This window comes from Raphanus sativus, unplaced genomic scaffold (genome assembly GCF_000801105.2).
Source record: "Raphanus sativus cultivar WK10039 unplaced genomic scaffold, ASM80110v3 Scaffold0058, whole genome shotgun sequence".
Lineage (NCBI taxonomy): Eukaryota > Viridiplantae > Streptophyta > Magnoliopsida > Brassicales > Brassicaceae > Raphanus > Raphanus sativus.
Window position 1 is genome coordinate 1 of NW_026615381.1, and position 23,048 is coordinate 23,048.

Sequence of the window (23,048 nt, forward strand, 5' to 3'; positions counted from 1 at the left end):
TTGTCTCTTCTCTCTCTTGTCGTCTTCTAGACCTCCATGAACGTGAGAAGAAACTTTCTTTCTGTTCACCTCTGAAACACTAATATGGTATCAGAGCGTTGAGTTAAAACTCAACATCGGTCCATTCTCTTTCTTTTGAGCTCCATTTTGCTCATTTTTTTTTTTCGGTTCTCTGTTCTCCTTCTCTCTGTTTTCGCCGTCTTCTTCGTTTCCTGTCTCGATGGTTGTCAATCTACGTCGGAACCGCCGTGGTCGTTTTACCCGTGCTAGCAGCTCTAATCCTCTCCGTGGAAGCCCTGCTTCTCCTTTCGATGAGGATCCTTCGCTTGCTCTTTCCGCCGTGATGAACCCTGACAGTATTCACTCGCCTCTGTTTCTCCATAGTGCTGACCATCCAGGGATGAACCTCGTTTCTATTCAACTGGATGGATCAAACTACACACAGTGGTGCTCAGCGATGAAGATAGCCCTTGAAGCGAAGAACAAGATCGTTTTCGTTGATGGATCTTTTCCGCGACCCGATTCAAGCAACAACCTTTTGCGGATCTGGTCTCGTTGTAACAGCATGGTAAAGTCCTGGCTCCTTAACTCGGTGTCTAAGCAAATCTACGGTAGTATTTTGTCTTTTGATGATGCAAAGGAGATTTGGCTTGACTTGCATCACCGCTTTCACAAGACGAACCTACCACGAACTTTCCAGTTGGTTCAACAAATCCAAGACCTTCGTCAAGGCTCCTTGGATCTGTCAGGTTATTACACTGCCCTCAAAACCCTTTGGGATAACCTCGATAGCACTGAACCTCCGGAAGTTTGTCTCTGCTGCAACACCTCTAGCTGTCTCAGTCAACGTGCTGCTAAAGCAAAGGTCGAAAGAGGACGCACTATCAAGTTTCTGGCTGGTCTTAACGAGAAATACTCAATCATTCGCAGCCAGATTATCATGCGCAAACCTCTTCCTGACCTCGCTGAGATCTGCAATATTCTGGACCAGGACGATAGCCAGCGTCAGTTCAACTCTGTGGTCTCTCCAACCACTTTTCAAGTGGGTCATGACTCCTCTCCAACAGCTCAGTCTGGTGCACCTGCTGGTGACAACAACACTCCACAACAAGGAGCGTTGAACGCTTTTCAGAAGAGGACTGGACCTACTTGTTCTCACTGTGGTAATACTGGACACGTGATCGATCGATGCTATAAGCTACATGGTTACCCTATTGGATGGAAGAAAGGAGGCCGCTGGAACAATGACAAAGGATCTCAGCCAAAGCCTCCTGCTCCTGCTGCTGTCACTGCTCAAGTCACCACTCATGATAAGCCTCATTCACCAAATGGTTTGGCAAGTCTTGTTGGTAACTTGAACAAGGACCAAATCCAAAACTTCATTGCTTACTTCAGCTCTCAACTGCAAGTTAAGCCTAATGAGTCTGCTCCATCCACATCTCAGCATCAAGATACCTCCGGTATTGCTTTCTCTTCCTCAACATTCAGTTTTGTTGGGATTTTAAGTGTCACACAATGCGCTACTGATTCTCATACATGGGTGGTTGACTCCGGTGCTACTCACCATGTCTCTCATGATCGTAGTGCCTTTGTTAATATTGACACTAATGTTCAGCACTCTGTCAATCTACCTAACGGTTCTACTCTCAAAGTCAGTGGAATCGGTCAGATAGTGATCAGTGCCACTTTAACTCTGCAGAATGTTTTGTACATTCCAGAGTTTCGACTCAATCTCTTAAGTGTCAGCTCTTTGACGTCTGATACTGGAACTGAAGTTCTGTTTGAATCTGGTTGTTTCCGTATACAGGATCCTACCAGGGGATCGATGATTGGAAGCGGTAGAAGGATAGCAAACCTATACGTCTTGGACGCGAGAAGCTTGGAGTCTCCTGCTCAAGATCCTGACACTTCTTCTTTTATTCATTCTGTTGTCGATGCATCTGTTTGGCATCAGCGTTTTGGTCATAGCTCTTTTGAAAGACTTGAACTGCTTCGTGATGTACTTGGATTTTCTAAGGCCAAGAATAAGGGATTGTTACATTGTGATATCTGTCAACGAGCCAAACAAAAGAAGTTAACTTATTCTCTGCATCCTAAAATTTGTTCTGCTCCGTTTGAATTACTTCACATCGATGTATGGGGACCGTTCTCTGAAACAACTCAAGATGGTCACAGATACTTTCTTACGATAGTAGACGACCACACACGCGCTACTTGGGTCTACCTTCTTAAGCTCAAGAGTGATGTTCTTACGGTTTTCCCAGAGTTCATTCAAATGGTGGAGACACAATATGATGCAAAGGTCAAATCAGTTCGTTCAGATAACGCACCGGAACTGCGTTTTGATGCTCTCTACAAGTCAAAAGGGATCATCTCTTACCACTCCTGTCCGGAAACTCCAGAACAGAACTCAGTAGTTGAGCGAAAACATCAACATATCCTCAACGTAGCTAGAGCTCTTCTGTTTCAATCTGGAGTTTCTCTGAGCCTTTGGGGAGAATGTGTCCTTACTGCAGTGTTTATCATCAATCGCACTCCTTCTCGAGTCATCGACAACAAGACTCCCTTTGAGAAACTCACTGGCAAATGTCCTGATTACTCGAACTTGAAGACTTTTGGATGCCTATGTTATGCGAGTACATCTCCAAAAGGTCGCCACAAGTTCCAAGATCGAGCTCGTGCCTGCGTTTTCTTGGGTTATCCATCTGGTTACAAAGGCTACAAGCTAATGGACATTGAGAGCCATGAGATCTTCATCTCACGTAACGTAGTCTTCTATGAGACTCTGTTTCCGCTTCTGCAATCTCCTCAAGATGCAGAATATGATGCTTTCTTCCCTCATGTATACAAAAGATCAGCGTCTCCTGCTCCTGCTCCTCATACCTCTGAGACAACTACAACGCCTCCAGTTCCCTCTGTTCCAACTCGCAGAGTCTCCAAGCCTCCACAACATCTTCAAGACTACCATGTATACTCAACAGCTACCTCTACAGAGCATCCCATCTCCAATGTGATCTCATATGCGTCTCTCTCTGATCCGTATATGATCTTCATTAATGCTCTGAATGACATTCCAGAACCAACTTCCTTTGCTCAAGCCTGTAAGATCAAAGAATGGTTGGACGCTATGGATGTTGAGATAACTGCACTTGAAGATAATGGAACTTGGATCATCTGTTCTCTACCAGCTGGTAAGAAAGCAGTGGGTTGCAAGTGGGTATACAAGATAAAGCTGAATGCTGATGGGACTTTGGAGCGTTATAAAGCTAGGCTTGTCGCCAAGGGATACACACAACAAGAAGGACTAGACTATGTGGAAACCTTTTCTCCTGTTGCAAAGTTAGCTACGGTCAAGTTGCTACTTGCAGTTGCAGCAGCTAAAGGATGGTCTCTCTCTCAGTTGGACATATCGAATGCCTTTCTAAATGGGGACCTCGAAGAAGAAATATACATGACTTTGCCACCTGGATACTCTGGAAGACAGGGGGAATCTTTCCCACCTAATGCTGTCTGCAAACTGAAGAAATCTCTCTACGGTTTGAAACAAGCTTCTCGCCAGTGGTTCTTAAAATTTTCTAAAGCGCTTCATGACTTGGGTTTTAAGACTTCTTCAGGTGACCACACTTTGTTTATCAAGAACTCTGGATCAGTGTATATGGCAGTGCTTGTCTACGTTGACGACATTATAATTGCTAGCAGTTGTGATCAAGCTACTGAGTTGCTCAAGGCTGCTCTTCAAGCTTCTTTCAAACTTCGAGACTTGGGAACTTTGCGTTATTTCCTCGGACTAGAAGTCGCAAGATCCTCTGCTGGAATCTCCATCTGCCAGCGTAAATACGTTCTCGATTTACTCACTGAGACAGGGCTTCTAGGTTGCAAATCTTCTTCTATACCGATGGACCCTAGTATCAAACTGTCTATTGAAGTTGGGGAACTTTTGGAAGATGCAGAGCAGTATCGACGTCTCGTTGGGAAGCTATTATACCTGACGTTCACTAGACCTGACATAACTTTCGCGGTTCACAAGTTATGTCAGTTTACTTCTACTCCAAGACGTCCTCATCTTCAAGCCGCTTATAAGATTCTTCATTATTTGAAAGGAACTGCAGGACAAGGCTTGTTCTACTCAGCTATCTCAAACTTAAGGTTATCAGCTTTTGCAGATGCTGATTGGGGCTCTTGTCCAGACTCCCGTCGGAGCATTACTGGGTATTGTATGTTTGTTGGATCGGCTTTGATTGCTTGGCGTTCCACCAAACAAGAAACTGTTTCCCATTCCTCTGCAGAGTCTGAATACAGAGCAATGTCTGAGGCAGTTCGAGAAATGCTTTGGTTCCGTATGATGATGGAAGATCTCTGGATTGACGTTCATGAAGCTGCTCCTTTATATTGTGATAACACCGCAGCTATCCACATCGCAAACAACTCCGTGTTCCACGAGCGCACCAAACACATGGAAAGAGACTGTCACATTGTTCGCGAAAGAGTGAAGATGGGAATGATCAGAACACTTCACGTCCGATCAGAACATCAACTTGCAGACATCTTGACAAAACCTCTCTTTCCTACACAGTTCCGCCATTTATTGAGCAAGATGGAGTTCATTAACATATATGCTCCATCTTGAGGGGGAATATTGGTCTAATTAGAGTTAGATTCGGTTTGGTCTGATTAGATACGGTTTGATTCAATTGTACATTTCATTATTATCTCAGCCGGTTTGTTCCGGTTCATATTGTACTAAGTGTATATAGTGTGAGCGATGCACACATTAATCAATATCAGAAAATCCTTTCCCTTCTTTGTCTCTTCTCTCTCTTGTCGTCTTCTAGACCTCCATGAACGTGAGAAGAAACTTTCTTTCTGTTCACCTCTGAAACACTAATATCAGATTTCTAGAATAAAATAAAAATCTATGAATAGAATATGAATAACATTTAGCGAGTAAAAATAACATGTTTGGTGTTTATCAAAACTTACATATTCGAGAGGAAAAAAAAGATTTGTGCGGCCAATGTTGACCAAGTTTCTGTACCACACGACCAAAACTGACGCAAGCAATGATAATAAAGAGATGCCGCCACTCAAAAATACAAAAAGGTGTCCAGGTTCAATGAACCTAGTTTCATCTGATTCTTTTATAATCCCAAATTTGTTCAGACAGATAGATCTCAAACCAAACAAACACTTCAGATCGTACAATTGTCTGAACAAAAAAACATAAAAATTTGTTTTTTTCTTTTGTGTGTGAAATGGCACTAGCAATCAACGTTTCTTCATCTTCTTCTCCGATCTCAACCTCTAGCTTCCCTTCTTCAGACCTCAAAGCTCCACAAATCTGTTCGTTGAAGTTATCGGATCGAATCAATGTCTCATCGGCGTCTCTGAGTCTATCCTCCGGGAAACGATCCTCCGTGAAAGCTCTAAATGTGCAGTCAATCACAAAGGAAGCCATGGTTCCTTCTGGTGAGTTGTGTTAAATTGTGATCTTGGTTTATTTTTGGTTAAGTTTTATGCTAATGATCTTGTCCCTTTCACAAAACAGAGGTTACTACAGAGAAAGAAGTAGATGTGGTGGAAGTGGAAGACTTTGAGGAGCTAGCAAAGAAGCTAGAGACTGCTTCTCCTCTTGAAATCATGGACAAGGCTCTTGAAAAATTCGGAAACGACATTGCAATTGCCTTTAGGTAACCAATCATATATGATAATATTTAAAACTTTTTTAGTTAATAACGTTTTTGCTAATTTATAAATTTTTTTCTTGTTATCAGTGGAGCAGAGGATGTTGCTCTGATCGAGTATGCTCATTTAACAGGAAGACCGTACAGGGTATTCAGTTTAGACACAGGGAGATTGAATCCCGAAACGTACAGACTCTTCGACACGGTGGAGAAACACTACGGTATTCGAATAGAGTACATGTTCCCCGATGCTGTCGAGGTACAAGCTTTGGTTAGAAACAAAGGTCTCTTCTCTTTCTACGAAGACGGTCACCAAGAGTGTTGCCGTATCAGAAAAGTGAGACCGTTGAGGCGTGCTTTGAAAGGCTTACGCGCTTGGATCACCGGACAAAGGAAAGATCAATCGCCGGGAACGAGATCGGAGATCCCCGTCGTTCAGGTTGATCCGGTGTTCGAAGGACTAGACGGTGGAGCTGGTAGTTTGGTGAAGTGGAACCCGGTTGCGAATGTTGAAGGGAACGATGTTTGGAGCTTCTTGAGGACTATGGATGTTCCGGTCAACACGCTGCACGCTGCGGGGTATGTTTCGATAGGGTGTGAGCCGTGCACGAGGGCGGTTTTGCCGGGTCAGCACGAGAGGGAAGGGAGGTGGTGGTGGGAGGACGCGAAGGCGAAAGAGTGTGGGCTTCACAAAGGGAACATCAAAGAGAGTAGCAATGAAGACGAAACTGCTAATGTCAATGGAACAACAGTCGAGGATATTTTCAGAAGCGAGAATGTTGTGAGCTTGAGCAGGCAAGGGATTGAGAATCTGATGAAGCTGGAGAACCGTAAAGAGGCGTGGATCGTTGTGCTTTACGCGCCTTGGTGCCCGTTTTGCCAAGCGATGGAGGCTTCTTTTGACGAGTTGGCGGATAAGTTGGGTGGGAGTGGCGTGAAGGTGGCTAAGTTTAGAGCTGATGGTGACCAGAAGGAGTTTGCTAAAAGTGAGTTGCAGCTAGGGAGCTTTCCGACGATACTTGTGTTCCCGAAGAACTCTTCGAGACCAATCAAGTATCCATCTGAGAAGAGAGATGTTGATTCTTTGACATCTTTCTTGAATCTTGTTAGGTGAGAATCAGTCGACTTCACTGATGTGAAAGAGATGAGTTAAAGAACGAACCATTCAGTCTTGTTCCAGAATGCTAGAACAGATGAGGATCATGTGATCCTCTACTGAATGTTTAATTGTGGTTAAAATGTTTGCTTTTGTGCTTATATTTTTTGTTTACCAAACTTCTCAGTTTTGTACTCTGTTTGGTTATATGATTATGTAAACAAGTTTTCCAACATGGCTTTAATATTGGAGTGTAAAAGAATGTAAAAAAAAAGGTTTCTAAATAATATAAATCCAAAACATGAAAAGCAAAGCAAAAGCCAGAGAAGGAAGAGGAATGTGCATCTTATCTTCCTAGTTTATGTATATACATCAAGATCGAAAGATTATTCAATGAGCGATAAGAGAACCAAAAGTGTTCTCTCCACTGTAAGTCATGTAGAGGAACCCATCTTCATCCTTGTGCTCTTCATAGATTGCAGACATCAATGCAGCTGGTAATAAAACAAGAATGAGACCAAAAATTATAGGCATAAAAAAGTAAACTCTGATCTTGAACTTCTTGAATGATGTTAAAAGTTTTAAAAGTTCTTACCAGTTGGAGGCAATGTGTTCTTGACAAAGACGAAGATTGCTTTCTCAGCACCAAGCTTGATTCTTTTGCGAACCACGTAAACAAATTGACCAACCGTTAGGTCGGCTGGGACGAGATACCTAAACAAACAATATACGTGTGTTGATTAAGCATACATAATCTTTCAGGATTACAGAGGAAGATGAACTAAGAAAATAACTTACTTCCTCTTGTCAATGTCAGGAACATCACTTTGTCCAGCCTTTTCAACAATCACCTATGGAAAATAAGTTTCTAATATTAGAATAATGCTCAACTAAATTTTGTAAAATAATATAATGTTTTAGGTTAATCAAGTGAGAGCGTACAGGGACTCTGTCAGGGTACTTCTCTCTGATTCTAGTAGCTTCACCCATCCTTGCCTCTGATTAGCAAAATCACAAAGCAAATAACCAAACCACATTAGAACAAATCTGGCGTTTAGAGAATAACTAGGCTTGGCTTAGTCTAACTAGTATTCCTAGGAAGCAAGAAAGAACACAAACAGAGAGATAAACAGCAGACAAGGAATAAAAATCATATGCAAAAATTTGAACCAAAAATTTTACCGACAAAACTTAAACGATCTGAAGCTTATGTTCTGTATTTAAAAAAACTCTGGAACTTATGTTCTGTAATCAAAAAATAATTTTAGAAAAACGAGAGAATCTGAGGAACTAACCGAGAGGATGAGAAAGCTTGAAGGAACTCTTAGCCATGGCCATTCGATCTGACTCTGCAAATTTCAAGCATGCAAAGATCATAATTCGATATTTATATACACGATCTATGATTAAAACCGACCGTCTGCGAGATCAGGAAAGTAATAAACAGAGAACAGCCCTAGAAACATACCCGGAGAAGGAACTGTATGCGATTCGTCGAAACTTAGGGTTTGCTGGGAGAAATATCGACTTGATAAGGATAAGAAGTCAATATCAAAAGAGGCTTATAACTTTATAAGAGTATAGAAACTAAACCAAAAAGTAAATAATTGATTTAGGGTTTTCTAAAAGGGTTTGCCTACACGTAACCGTAACTTCCACTGGTTGTGGAATCGTTAACAACTTGGCTTAGTATTGATAGTTGATTGGACGACAAGCAATCTCTTACACCTGTCTTACGTCAGCACCGTCGATTTATTCGAGCCTTTTTGGGCTGAACTGGGCCTTATTATTCTTTTTTTTCGACTACTGGGCCTTATTATTCTGTTAGTTGTAATTTCATAGTGTAATCATAGAAAATAAATTTTAAATTTTTCAAGAGTCAATTATAGAATAAATAAATAATGAATAAATAGGGTTGGTTTTGGGCATATATATCAAATGAAACATTGGCCTTCACCCTTCATTTTTTATAAAATCTAATATACATAATTTATACTATAACTCAAAAACTGAAAAGCTAGATAAGATTATTACTCAAGACTTTTACATGGCCAAATGAATCTCAATAACTTTTGTAGTTGGTAAGACTTGTTTTCTACCATAAATCCACGTGTCAAACTATCATTCACGTTACAGCGTTGCTAGCTGCTGCTACTTGCTTGTAAAGCTGACTCTAAGTGAGAATGTAGATAGGATCGAAGTATAGAACTGAACTGAATTTTACTTGAAGTAAAGAAAACTTTGACGAAGATTGAACAAACTAGTTATGTTTATTAACAAATGAACAAACTAGTTATGTTTATAACCTGATATGTTTTGTTAATAAACAAACTAAACCAAATCCCAACCATAGTTAATAAACAAACTAAAACCTGATATATTAGTTTGAAAATAAATCTTACTATACTGTAGAACCTCTATAAAATTAATATTTTTTAAATTAATAATTTTTATAATTTAATAATTTTTTTCGGTTTAAATTGGGCCGGTTCGAAATATGACACAAATCAATAAAATAATAAGATAATAATATTTTAAAAACTTTTATGTAAATATATGATCTCACTAAAATCATAAATTAATAATAAATCTATATATACATTCATATAAGTACAAACTAAAGATTATATTGTTGGTTTTATATTCACAATGAAAATACCTCTATTTTTTCTTAACATTTCAATATATTTTGATAATGTTTAGTAAACTTATATCGAAAAACTATATATAAGTTATATGAAACATAAAATATAAACCAAGTAATATAATAAAATAATATGAAAATCAAATTTCTAAAATTTTATAATTATATATACGTAAAATCAAATATATTTTATTTTATAAATATAAAAATAGAAAAAATATTGAGAAGGAAACTTTTTGTAAATTAATATATCTATAAATTAATAAAATTTCAAAATTCTAACATTATTAATTTGTAGATGTTCTACTGTAGTGCCTTTATTAATGTAAAAACATGTTATGATAGATTTATATTCTGAAAGTAATTTTAACAATGAATTAAACAATTTTAAAAATTAAACAGAGTCAAACCAAACAAGATGATTTTCAGCTGTAAGAGAATTCCAAACTAAATATCCAAAACAAAAACCCGAAATGGGTAAAATATACCCATCCCCTAGCAACACCATCTCTACTTGATAGGACTTATACAGCAATGAAAAGAGAAAGCTAATGAGCAATATGACACGAGCCCTTAATCTTATGTCGGACCAAAAATGTTAGTATCTATCACCAACATTAACATTTTCTCCTTGATCGAGCCCACCAAATGGCGAGTAGATTGAGGGGTTCTCAAATTCATTATCAAAGGTTCCAAAGGAATATTACCATTTTCCGAAAATGAAAATCCTAAGCTTATTAATACAAATTAAAGACAACATACGAAAAATGATATGGGTCCCATGCATGGGCTTGACAAGTCATCCTCATCGTCATCATGCTCATCTAAAAAATCCAAAAACCTAACAACAACAAAAAAGAAAGAGAACTCAACCATATTGGTAGAGCCATGATTCCCTACACGATAATAACGACAATAAAATTGCATTTTAAATAAATCATGTGGATACCATAAAGTTTAGGTTTAAATTCATGATAATGAGATGGCATGGTGGTGGTAAAGAGAGTTACTAGATGTTGATCATGTTCTCCATACCATGACATAACTATGGTGGCGATGATGTGGATGTGACGTTTGATTCCAAGAAGCCTGTCTTGGTTAAGACAGCATTTCTTGTTTTGCTGAGATCTCTTCCTTTGAGTGTTCTTCCAATTCCTTCACACATGGAGAAAGATGAGATCTGCGTTCTTGCAAGCCTTCTTGCCACCAATTCATGTGGAGGAACCATTGAGTCTTCATCATCATCTTCATCATGAGTGGCCCACGAATGCAAATGGTTGCTTCTTGTGTTCATCTTCGTATTCCTATAAACCTTGGACCAGTCAGGAACATTCATTGGAGCAGATGACTGTTTTGCCCCTGAGACCTCGTTGCCCTTAGGAATGTACCTTGCAGAAGATGAAGAAGCGGCTGAGAAGAGATTGCTACTTCTGGAAATTCTCGTTTGAGGACCTTGAGTTTCCTTTTCTCTCAAAACTGACCACACATCTTCTTCTTGAAACTCTTCTCCTCCTTCCATTGTTACAAAAAAAACTACTCCTTAATAGTTCTTCCTCTAGCTGCAACTAAGTGGTATTCTTCCTCCTGAAAACATGAAAATACTCCAACATTTTATCTTAAGACCAAAAGAAATAAGAGATAGAGGTAGGGAGAGAAAGAGCAGAGAGAGAGGGAGAGAATTAAATTACCTGAGAGAAGCAGAGGAAGATTCAGTGAAAATATGATGTATAAAAATGTGAACCGTAAACAACATTAAACAATCTCTCTTTGCTGGCAAATGAGAGACAGAGAGGTCATTGATTGCTTCAAGGGAATCAAAAGCCTCCACAATAGGCAGAGGATTCATAAAGATCCAAAACTGTAATAATTTCGTACTTTTTTTGGGGTGCCATAACTATGAATTAAATATATAATAACTAAAATAATTAAGGGCCTGTTTGTTTCTCCATCCGGATGAGCCATTTAAATGAAGATGAGAGTTTTGTTTGTTTAGACACTAAAATTACAATTCATTCAGATGGATCATTCGGATGACTTTTGGAAATCTAAATTTAATTTTAAAGTGCATTCAAATGAATCAATTTGGATCATTTGAATGAAGATGGTTCATTCAAAATAGTATAATGTCTATTATGCCCCTAATATAATTCACAAATTATAAATCTAAACATAATATCATTTTGTTCCACGTAAAAATTGACAAAAGCACAAAAATATTTTTTCCGTCAAAACCGAAAAATTTATTTTTCCGTCAAAACTGAAAATCTCGTTTTCTCGCAAAAACGTGTTTCCCGCCAAAAAATTATTTTCCGCCAAAAATGCATTTTCCCGCCAAAACCGAAAAATCTCATTTTCTCGCCAAAACCGCAAAAAACGTGTTTTCCCATCAAAACCAAAAAAATCTCGTTTTCCCGCCAAAACAGAAAATCTCGTTTTCCCGCCAAAACCGTAAAAGCGCGATTTCTCGCCAAAACCGCAAGAACATGTTTTCTGCCAAAACCGCAAAACCGCGGTTTTCCGCCAAAACCGTAAAAACACGTTTTCCCACCAAAACCGCAAAAACGTGTTTGCCGTCAAAATGCGATTTCCCGCATAAACCGTAAAAATGCATTTTCCCGCCAAAACCGCAAAAACACATTTTTCGCCAAAACCGCAAAACACGATTTTCCGCCAAAACCGCAAAAAAACGCGGTTTCCCGCCAAAACCGCAAAACGTGTTTTCCCGCCAAAACCAGAAAATACGGTTCCCGCCAAAACCGTAAAAAATGTGGTTTCCCGCCAAAACCGCAAAACGTGTTTTCCCGTCAAAACTACAAAAACGCGTTTCCCACCAAAACCGCAAAAACACATTTTCCCGCCAAAACTGCAAAAACGTGGTTTCCCGCCAAAACCGCAAATATACGATTTTTCGCAAAAATGTGATTTCCCGTCAAAACAACAAAAATGTGGTTTCCTACCAAAACAACAAAAATGCGGTTTCCCGTCAAAATCGCAAAACTGCAAACCACGGTTTCTCGCCAAATTACTAATTTTAAAATAATTATGTTCTAAATATAATAAATTAAATAATTAAAATTAATATAGTTGAAATTAATATCAAATTATAGGGTTAAATCAAACAAGGGTATTTTGGTAATTTGTTTAGATAATTCATCTAGATGAGTCATTTGGATGGACAAACAAACGTAAGATCCATTTAAATGATTCATTTAAATGAATCACTTGGATGAACAAACAAACATCTAATAAAATTTGAATGGATCATGTGAATAGACCATACAAATGGATCATTTGAATGGAGATAAACAGATGGTGAAACAAACAGCCCCTAAAAGGTTAGATCATAGAGGAGTGGTATCCCTTTGGTACTATTTCTACTAAGACCTGGCAAAATTATTGATAGAGTCTGATTCATGCAAGAAGACAAAGAAACTGTACTATATAAGAAAAGACTTGCTTTATCTCAATCTTTTTCCTAACACACATTGTGCTCTCTAATCATTTTTGTAGCTATACATATTTTGTTAGTAATTAAAGAGGAAATATCAAATATGTACAATTCTCTCTGAGATGAGCTTGTGATCATTCTATATTATCCTTTTTGAGAATCTTTGCTTAATTGTTTCTTTTAAACCAAGTTTATAAGATTCTTGGTTTTCTATTGCGAAGTACGTATAATTATTGAAAAGGTGTTCTAGAAAGATATTCTAGTATTTATCACACCAAAAATCTGAATCCCGTGTTCGTACACACGTAAATACATCAAACTTTTTTTTTTGGTGGGGTAAGAATCAAATTGATTTGTAGTTTCTGAAAATCAATTTGTTAGGCTATCCAATCAAACGCTTCGTGGGTCTCCTCGCAAGGGATGTTATTCGAAAGCACGATGTATGGAAAAGTGTAGTTTTCATATAACACCTCTAAAATGTAAAAGTTTCTTATTTAGCCTCTCCAATTTTAAAAGATACATATATGTACCCCAACTTGTAAAAAACCTCGAGTCCGAACTTAAGAAAAAACTTCAAAGAACATATTTTGAATCAAGTACACTGATGCTCATCAGTGTAAGAAAATAACTCAAAACTCATCAGTATAGATAGTTTCTCTTGTATATTGTTCCTTACAAAGCTCATGACTTCATGTACATTGAAAGTGTAGAAACAGTGTAATTAGAATGAGATGTTGGAACATATGCGGGTTTAACCGTTTGGCCAATAATTCGAGTTGTGGACGATGGATTTTTTAGCTGATGAGTTTTGAGTTGTAACATGAAATTATCAATCTACAAGAGAAGAATAGAAGTGCAGAAATAGTTGAACATGAGACAACGTAGTGGTACCTCTTTCTCGATCGGCTGCAGCCTGCATGTGACGATGGTTCTAGCTACACTCTTTTGAGTTATTTACTCCAATCTCACTGGTGACATGCTGCATAATCCAAACACCAATTTGGGTTCCTTTAAATGAGCTTTGCTCAATTTCATTTAATGTTGGTTATTTATTACATTAACTTGTGGCCTTCATTTGAAACTGGACCTGAGAAGATAAAACACTCTATTTTATAATCTCCCACATTAATGGAAATATTTTTATATTAGAAAAAAAAACAAATGCAGGATTTAAAGTGGTACTCAAAGTTTTTTTTGGGTGGGCAAAAGGGAGAAAAGTCTCCATGTATTATTAAAAATCAAATAACTACGACGAAACAACAAGTCTAGGACGAGATACGCCTAAGACATCATCCTCCAGAATCGAAATTACATCAGGTGGAACAGAATCAAAAATATGAATTCCTAGAGGTAAAGTAAAAGCATAGTTGGCTAAACCATCGGCAAGACAGTTATCTTCCCTATACACGTGACCAATTCAGACAATCCAGTCCTTTGATATAAAGTCGTGGCACAGACGTACCAGGAACAATAGTGGGTGAGTTTCCTCAATTCATGTCTTAAGAAATCCAACGACAACAGCGGAATCAACCTCGAGCTCCAACCTTGTGATCACCCTCTCCCATGCCAATACCAGACCGTAGTAGACTCCCCATAGTTCCGCCAGTGGAGTAGAGCATCGGCCAATATTTAGTGCAAACCCTCCGCACCAATCACCAAATATGTTTCTCAACACCCCGCCTGCAGTTGCAGCGCCTGAGTTTCCATGTGATGCTCCGTCTGTGTTGAGTTTAACCCACTCATCCCGCGGAGTTTTCCAACCTATTCTTCTTTCCTCACGTTGATGGGATCGTTTCAGGCCTCCTAAAGCGCTGTTTGCTTTGGACACCTCTGCTGCTTTCTCCTTGACGAGTTTCACTCGGTCTCTGCACAGTCGAGTGTCCACAAATACATTTCCACATCTCCATTTCCATGCCCACCATACTGTTATTGCAAACAAAGTAGACCATGGGCTCTCTCCTACCATATGACTATCCCCTAGGTTCGTAAACAGCCATTGGAGTAGTGACTGGGTAAAGAAAATCTGTCTTTTACCTATTGGCACCACTCGATTCCATATTCCTTCCATAGCCGGGCAGTCGCGAAGAACATGTAAAATCGTTTCTGGAACTCCTTTACAGACTTCACACGTATCCGCAGCTCCTAAGTGCCTTCTGTACCTCTCACAATTGGTCATGATAACCTGCTGTCCAGCTAGCCATAAAAAAACATTGCACTCTCTCCGGAGCTACAACCGTCCATATACGCTTGTAAAACTTCTCCATATTCTGCCTTGGCCATTCCACATAAGTTAACAGGCTATAGGCAGACTTAACAGAGAAGCTTCCATTCGTAGTTCCTTTCCAAGCCATTCTATCTTTCGCTCCTGTTATTTGATCAGGAACGATTGCGAGAAGCTCAAGTCTTTTATCTTCTGCAAGATACGAAGAAATGTTCTCTAAGTCCCATCCAATGCCGTCTTTCCACAAATCTTTAACTAGTTGATTTTCTAACTCTTGTGGCAAAGCAGATGTGATCGAGAGTAAATGATAATCATCTGATAACCAAGTATCAGACCAGAACTTAATCTGTCTTCCGTCTCCAAGCACCCATCTCTGTTCTCGAACCACTACCTCTCTGAGACCGAGACCCACGCTTCTACAAGTAGAAGACCATGTTCCTTTAGCTATCATCCATCTCGTATCTTTGAGATCGCCAACGTGATATTTCTTTCTCACCACCTGAGCCCATAGGCTGCGCGTATTATGCATAACTCGCCATCCAACTTTCGCGACCAAGGCCTTGTTCATCTCTTTTGATCGTCGGATCCCTAAACCTCCCTCACTTTTCGGCTGACAGACTCTGTCCCATGCCACAAGATGAAGTTTTAATAAACTATAAAGAATATTAGATTTCGATCCGCACTTTAAAAAAGCATGTGATTATCTATTTTGAAATAATTAATTTTATAACATAAAATTTGTAGTTAAATTTTATATAATGTGTTTTGCGATATTATTTAATATCTGGTTAAAAAACATTATTTAATAGTTGTTTATAAGTTTTGATGATCAATATCTAAAAATATTTATTTTGTGAAAATAATATAAAGAGAATTCAGAATAATGGGTTCAAATCGTATCCAAGTTATGAGATATTTAGTAAACTTAAAATACAGATTTTATTTACTTGTTTAAATATTTTCAAATCTATTTTTTTCGAAATGTAAAAAAAAAATCCTTTAACCATAATTCAAAAAAACCCATGAAATATATTTATCTACACAATTGGGTTACATTAGAATACGGATTGTTACCTAAAACTATTCTAAATATTCAAAAAAATGATTGAATAATATAAAATGCTATTATTATAGGAATGTAAATATAAGGATTTTTTTAAAATTACATTAATGAGTGATTTACCATTGTATAGGTAGGACTGGAAAGTGGAAACCTTGGGCTCCCTCATGTTAGTGCAAGCTGAAAAACAAACAAATCTCATTTTACTTCCTCTGTTTCAAAATGATTCATATTTTAGAAAAAAAAATACTTTTAAAAGATACATATTTTACATTTTCAATGCATGTAATAATGATACATTATGAACTTCGAAGATATTAATTGTGTTTATTAAATTTTAATTAGTTAAAAATCATGGAAAATATCTAATCACTGAAAATAATACATTTATAATCAATAGTTTGTGTGTTTTCTTAATGTGTGTGAAAATTCCAAAACATAAATTATTTCGAAATGGAGGGAGTAGTTTTTTAAATCTTTAATTTCATGTTGATGTGCATTTTTTCTGTGTTAGCGTAAGATTATCAATGTTTGATGTTGGGTTGGAATACAAATGTCTCGGCAAATATATGTTGATATGTATGTCCATAATATAGTTATTCATTCCTTTTATTCGATAAATATAAAACAAAAATGTTTACAATCCCAAGTCAATTAAATTAAGTCAACATAACCTGAAATTGATAGGAGGGTTGAAGCCGAGGATGAAGCTTCCTGAGAAGATTGATCTCTTTTCTGTGAAATTTCTAGTGTGACCTCGTCAATTTTGATGTAGAGACAGTGATATCGATCACTACTTTCTTGAAGTTGCTTATGTTCTTCCTTGCATTTTCCCTTCTTTGAATAGGATGTCCAACCCCCAACCATTCAACTTTAGGCACAGTTATTTTGACCGGTGAAATTATTTCCACCAAGTCTATCTCAGTCCCCCACAATGGAGTCAACGTCTAATGTCCCATTGTTCAATTAAGCAAAAAGCCTCTTTGTTTCGCTCTTTGCTCCACAAATCTATGTACCAAGCTCACTGATCCTTTCTCCATTACCACACAAATGGATCTCTCTCTTTTCCTTACCATCGTTGCTGCTGCAATAGGCTTCTTCTTGATTTTTCGAAAACTCAGATCCCATCAAGAAAACAAAGAATTCTCGTCTCCATCATCACCACCATCTTCTTTGTCTTCGTCTACATCATCAACTCCATCTACTTTATCTATTTCATCAGCTTCTCCATCTTCTTCCTCTCACGTCTGGTTACACGATGTCTTTCCGAGCTTCCGCGGGGAAGATGTCCGCGATAACTTTCTTAGTCACATTAAAAAGGAGTTTGAAAGAAAGACAATCACATTTTTCAACGATAACGGGATCAAGAGAGGAGAATCCATCGGTCCCGAACTAATACAGGGGATTAGAGGATCTAAGATCGCGATCGTCTTGCTCTCCACCAACTACGCTTCTTCAAAGTGGTGTCTTGAGGAGTTGGTGGAGATTATGAAGTGCAGGGAGGAGCTGGGTCAAACTGTGATTGCTATTTTCTATAAAGTTGATCCATCTCATGTAAAGAAGCTGACCGGTGATTTTGGGAAGGTTTTCAGAAATACTTGTAAGGGTCAAGCTAAGGAGGACATTTGGAGATGGAAACAAGCTTTGGAGAAAGTCGCCACAATAGCTGGTTACCATTCATGCAACTGGTTTGTCCTTTTGACTTTTACCTGCTATCTTTCAAACACATCCAAAAAATAACATGTATTGAGAAATACGAAAATTGAAAATGATTTAATAGTGGTTTCAAAAACATCACAGAGCATAGGTTTACGAGTGATCTCCTTCTAAAACTATAGAAGCCTAAGTTATTGCATTATAAAAAATGGTCTCGGTGATAATTTTAGAAAACAAAATGTGAAAGTTTGTTAAAAAAAAATAATTGTATACAATTTTAAATTAAAAACGCTTGATCATTTCTTTATCAATTTTGTTTTTGACTATGTATTGTAAATTTTTAAGTGATGTATTCATCTTTTCCCATGTTAGGGATAATGAAGCATCAATGGTCGAAGAAATCGCCAAAGACATTTCAAATAAGCTGATTAGTATTGTGCCATCAAGTGATTTCGAAGGTTTTGTTGGGATGGAAGCTCATATGAAAAAGATGGAGCCGTTCTTACTCTTAGGCTCCAAGGAAGTGAGGATAATAGGGATTTGGGGTCCATCTGGAATTGGTAAGAGCACCATCGCTAGGGTTCTATATAGCAAATACTCTCATCACTTCCAACTTAGTGTCTTCATGGAGAATATTAAAAGACGTTGTCTGAGACCTTATTACGATGAGTACAGTGCGAAACTGCAATTACAGGAAGAGTTTCTGTCCCAAATAATCAACCAAGAAGATATCAAGATTCATCATTTAGGAGTTGTGCAAGACAGGTTAAAAGACAAGAGAGTGCTTGCCGTTCTTGATGACGTGGACCATTCGTTGCAAATAGATGCCATGGCTAAAGAAGCTCGGTGGTTTGGTCCTGGAAGTCGAATAATCATTACAACACAAGATAAAAAGCTTCTAAATGCACATGGGATTAACCATATTTACAAGGTGGAGTTTCCACCAGACGATGAGGCTCTTGAAATTTTCTGTATGTATACTTTTGGTCAAAAATCCCCATACGATGACTTCAAGAAACTTGCTTGGGAAGTTACAAAACTTGCTGGTAACCTCCCTCTGGGACTAAAGGTCATGGGATCTTATTTCAAGGGAATGCCCAAGGAGGAGTGGGAAGAGGAACTACCAAGGTTAAGAACTAGTCTTGATGGAGAAATAGAAAGTATTTTAAAATTCAGTTATGATGCCTTATGCGTTGATAATCAAGATTTATTTCTTCATTTAGCTTGCTTTTTCAACGGTCAACTAGTTAAGAGAGTGGAAGATTGCCTGGCAAAGAATTTCGTGGGTGTGAAAAGTCATCTCCGTGTTTTAGTTGAGAAATGTTTCATATCCATTGACACGGGGTTTATAAGGATCCATGGTTTGCTAGCACGTTTGGGTAGAGAAATTGTTCGTAAACAATCCATTCACGACCCTGGGAAGCGTCAGTTTTTGGTTGATGCTGGAGATATATGCCAAGTACTACGTAATGATACACTAGTAAGTTTTCACATTAGTTTCATTGGCTTTTTCCCTACAAAATTTGAAAAAAATCATCATTGTTTATGTATCTTTGGGTTCTTTTTCCAGGGTAGTCCAAGTGTTATAGGCATAAATTTGAGCCTATTAAAGTTGGAGGAGGTAAAGATAAATAACGGAGCCTTTGAAAGGATGTCCAACGTCCAGTTCTTAAGGCTCGAGTCTGGACTGTCAAGTCAACCATGTCATCACAGCATAGATATGATGATACGTCTGCCTTCAAATCTTAGAGTCTTGCATTGGGATTCTTTTCCGATGACATGTATGCCTTCTAATTTTAATCCAGAGTTCCTGGTGGAAATAGTTTTGCGTCATAGCAGCTTCCTTGAGAAATTGTGGGAAGGAAATAAAGTAAGTAAAAATATCTATATTTAAGACTTTGTATTACTTCAGTTCTATTCAAATCTATAATTTGGCTTCTTGTACATAAAGTTAAGGTGAAAAAAGCGATCTTAAGTCTTAGCTGACCAACTTCTTTTTAAATATAATTTTTTTTTCCTTCTGTACAGACGATTATAAATCTCAAATGGATGGATTTGAGTGATTCCAGAACTCTAAAGGAGCTTCCTGATCTCTCAACTGCTACAAATCTCCAAGAATTGAATCTTTATGGTTGCTCAAGTCTAGCGGAGCTCCCCTTTTCTATTGAAAATGCTATCAATCTTCGAACATTGCGTCTTAATTATTGCTCAAGTTTAGTGGGGATCCCTTCTTCTGTCTGGAATCTCGTTAATCTCCAAAGTTTGTATCTCGGATATTGCTCTAGTCTAGTGAGACTTCCATCTTCATCTGGGAATGCTATAATTAAACTCAAAGTATTGGATCTTCATGGATGTACAAGTCTCATGGAACTCCCCTCTTCTATGGAACATGCCACTGATCTCGAGGAACTGAATCTCAACGGATGCTTACATCTTGCTAAGCTCCCATCATCTCTTGGTAATCTCAAGAGATTGTATCTCGAAGATTGCTCAAGTTTAGTGGAGCTTCCATCTTCTGTTATAAATTCATTTAATCTCAAGGGTTTTACTTTTAGTGGATGCTCAAATCTTGTGGAGCTCCCTTTCTATCTTGGTAATGCTACTTATGTCAACGAAATTGATTTGAGTGGATGCTCAAGTCTACGGGAGCTCCCCTCTTCTATTGGAAATATTACTGATCTCTATATGTTGCATCTCAGTGAATGCTCACATCTACTGGAGCTCCCCTCTTCTATTGGAAATATGACTAATCTCAAGAAGTTGCGTCTCAATGGATGCTCAAGTCTTGTGAAACTCCACTCTTCTATTGGAAATATGACTAATCTCAAGAAGTTGTGTCTCAATGGATGCTCAAGTCTTGTGGAACTCCCATCTTCTATTGGGGATATGGATAATCTCAGGAAGTTGTCTCTCAATGGATGCTCAAAGCTAAAGGGCCTTCCCATCAACATCAACATCAACATGAAATCTCTTGATATACTTGATCTCACTAACTGCTTGTCATTGAAAAGCTTTCCAGAGATTTCCACAAACATCAGAGTTCTAAAGCTCACTGGAACTTCAATAGAAGAAATTCCTCCATCAATCATGTCATGGCCTCGCCTCCGTGAGTTACATATGTCATACTTTGAAAACCTCAAGAAATCCCGGCATGCTTTTGACCGCATCACGGATCTGCACTTGTGCGATACAAGAATACAAGAAATTGCTCCGTGGGTCAGGGAAATGTCTTGTCTACGTGAACTTGTAATCAAGGGATGCACGAAGCTGGTTTCTCTTCCGCAGCTTCCTGACTCCTTAAAATTCCTAATTGCAGACAACTGTGAGTCCCTCGAGACAGTCCATCGCTCTTTTTACAAGACAAAGTGTAATGCGCTCAGCTTTATCAACTGTTTTAAACTGAATCAAGAAGCAAGAGACCTTATCATCAACGCATCGACAAGAGACTTTGCAATTTTTCCCGGAGAAACAGTGCCCCCATATTTCACTTACCGAGCTACCGGGAGTTCCGTGTCAGTGAAATGGAATGAATTAGTTACACAGTACTTTCCTACATCCTTGAGATTTAAAGCTTGCCTCTTGTTGGCTTATAAGGGTGACGTAGATGCTGGTGATTGGTGCTGGCCTGAAATATCTTGTTGCATGAAGGACAAACGGAAAAGTGTTAAATCTGGTTACGCAGCTTTTGCTTATTTATGGCAACGCTCTTCTCCAACTTCAAAGGAGCATCTGCTCGTATTCAAAATTGAAGAAATCATAAATTCCCACGAACTAGTCTTTGAGTTCTCCCACAACAAAAATTGGGAGATTTTAGAATGCGGGCTACGTCCTGTGAAAACCTTGGCTCCCTCATGTCAATGGAAGCTGTGAAAAACAAAACACATTTTCACTAATAACTTTTTTTTTAAACCGTACTTTGATGTGCATCTTTTTATAATATCAGCAAATATATATCCCCTTCTCAGTTTCTACATTGTAACCAAAAAACATCAGCATAAACCATAGAAATTACATAACTAACAGGATAAAACAATCAAAGATTATGTTAGCTCCCCAAAAAGGAGGCACACCACAAAACAAGATGATATAGAATAATCCCTGCATTCCAGTATCGTTCTCCTTTCCGTAACTTTGTTTTAATACTTCAGGAGCAACATTGTAAGAACTTCCTACCATTATCAACTACAATGGTATAACGTGATAATGTAACAGTGTATCAAACAAACAATCACGCACACTTTTTTTTTTGAACAACCTCTGTTTTGAAGCATACCACTATGTACTAAATGAGACTAGATTCATAAGTTATAGATTATATCTATAAAGTTTATATGCACAACATAGCTCCAAGCATACATTAGAATCTTAAGAAAACCAGAAGACAATATTTGATTACACATGTCACCTTCTTCTATGAACACAGACAATCCATAGACCATAGTCTGTAGCTTTGAGCATATATAGCATCCTCATCTTTACTAACGAGCAAGAATTCTCAGGCTTGAGTTCACGATGCATCCCTCACATGAAATGGCAAATCTTGCACAGCACACAGTTCCATCACAAGATGCATCGACTGTCTATCCTCGTATGCGCCTCTGACCTCGAGGATGTTTTGCTTTCATGTTAGCTTCCTCTTGAGTATTGATTTGCATACGTATGTGTTCCCCGCTGAATTATCTTTGCAAGTGTAGGTTATACCGAACTCGCCTCTACCTAGTTCGTGATCTAATGTGGAGTTTTTTTATTTCTTAAAAGGGTTTGCCAAGAACTGTCTGTTTCTCGAACAGCTATAGATTTCAATGGTGTATTGGTGTTAAAAGGGGGGTGATGATGATGATGATGATGATTCGTCTGGGTCGTAGTGAGAGAGAATATTCCATTTTCAACTATCTTGATGCTTCTAACTTCTTTGATGGTATGTATAGGGAAACAAAACGTACACTATATGCTAAAACATATAATGAGATCAGATTATTAACTTATAAACTATTCTATGATAAGAATCTTAAGAAATCTAAAACACTTGTATATATATTAATGACAAAGCAGAAGAAGAAAGTTCATCACAGATACTTTGTTAGACCTACTTTCTTGTCAATAGAGTTGAAGCCGAGGATGAAACTTCCAGAGAAGATTGATCTCTTTGCTGTGAAATTTCAAGTGTGAATCCATTAATATTTGATATAGACATTGACTTCGATCACTACTTCCTTGAAGTTGCTCTGCTCTTCATTGTTTT

The 23,048-nt window shown here is 38.1% G+C and overlaps 4 protein-coding genes across 6 annotated transcripts; 2 read left to right on the forward strand and 2 right to left on the reverse strand.

The window, feature by feature from the left end:
• The first annotated feature begins 5,162 nt into the window (after positions 1-5,162).
• Positions 5,163-7,012, forward strand: LOC108848746 (5'-adenylylsulfate reductase 3, chloroplastic). The gene is made up of 3 exons (XM_018622180.2): positions 5,163-5,466; positions 5,546-5,687; positions 5,772-7,012. The coding sequence occupies exons 1-3, from the start codon at positions 5,253-5,255 to the stop codon at positions 6,793-6,795; spliced, it is 1,380 nt and encodes a 459-aa protein (XP_018477682.1). The 5' UTR covers positions 5,163-5,252; the 3' UTR covers positions 6,796-7,012.
• A 24-nt stretch (positions 7,013-7,036) lies between these two features.
• Positions 7,037-8,350, reverse strand: LOC108848747 (autophagy-related protein 8a-like). The gene is made up of 6 exons (XM_018622182.2): positions 8,246-8,350; positions 8,073-8,126; positions 7,720-7,775; positions 7,576-7,628; positions 7,373-7,491; positions 7,037-7,271 (listed from the first exon to the last, which is right to left on the reverse strand). The coding sequence occupies exons 2-6, from the start codon at positions 8,113-8,115 to the stop codon at positions 7,168-7,170; spliced, it is 375 nt and encodes a 124-aa protein (XP_018477684.1). The 5' UTR covers positions 8,116-8,126; positions 8,246-8,350; the 3' UTR covers positions 7,037-7,167.
• A 1,463-nt stretch (positions 8,351-9,813) lies between these two features.
• On the reverse strand, positions 9,814-12,360 carry LOC108853443 (protein S40-6-like). Of its 2 annotated transcripts, XM_056995832.1 has the most exons (3): positions 11,110-12,360; positions 10,457-11,005; positions 9,814-10,262 (listed from the first exon to the last, which is right to left on the reverse strand). In XM_056995832.1, exon 2 carries the CDS (start codon positions 10,938-10,940, stop codon positions 10,467-10,469), a length of 474 nt encoding a protein of 157 aa, XP_056851812.1. In that variant the 5' UTR covers positions 10,941-11,005; positions 11,110-12,360; the 3' UTR covers positions 9,814-10,262; positions 10,457-10,466. The 2 variants fall into 2 exon arrangements, with proteins under 2 accessions (XP_056851812.1, XP_056851811.1); XM_056995831.1 differs by having other exon boundaries at positions 9,814-11,005; positions 11,110-12,359.
• Positions 12,361-16,950: 4,590 nt separating this feature from the next.
• On the forward strand, positions 16,951-21,773 carry LOC108849818 (disease resistance protein TAO1-like). Of its 2 annotated transcripts, XM_056995833.1 has the most exons (5): positions 16,951-17,838; positions 18,179-19,286; positions 19,377-19,676; positions 19,835-20,399; positions 20,506-20,702. In XM_056995833.1, the coding sequence occupies exons 1-5, from the start codon at positions 17,201-17,203 to the stop codon at positions 20,550-20,552; spliced, it is 2,658 nt and encodes an 885-aa protein (XP_056851813.1). In that variant the 5' UTR covers positions 16,951-17,200; the 3' UTR covers positions 20,553-20,702. The 2 variants fall into 2 exon arrangements, with proteins under 2 accessions (XP_056851813.1, XP_018478924.1); XM_018623422.2 differs by having other exon boundaries at positions 16,962-17,838; positions 19,835-21,773.
• Positions 21,774-23,048: the final 1,275 nt, after the last annotated feature.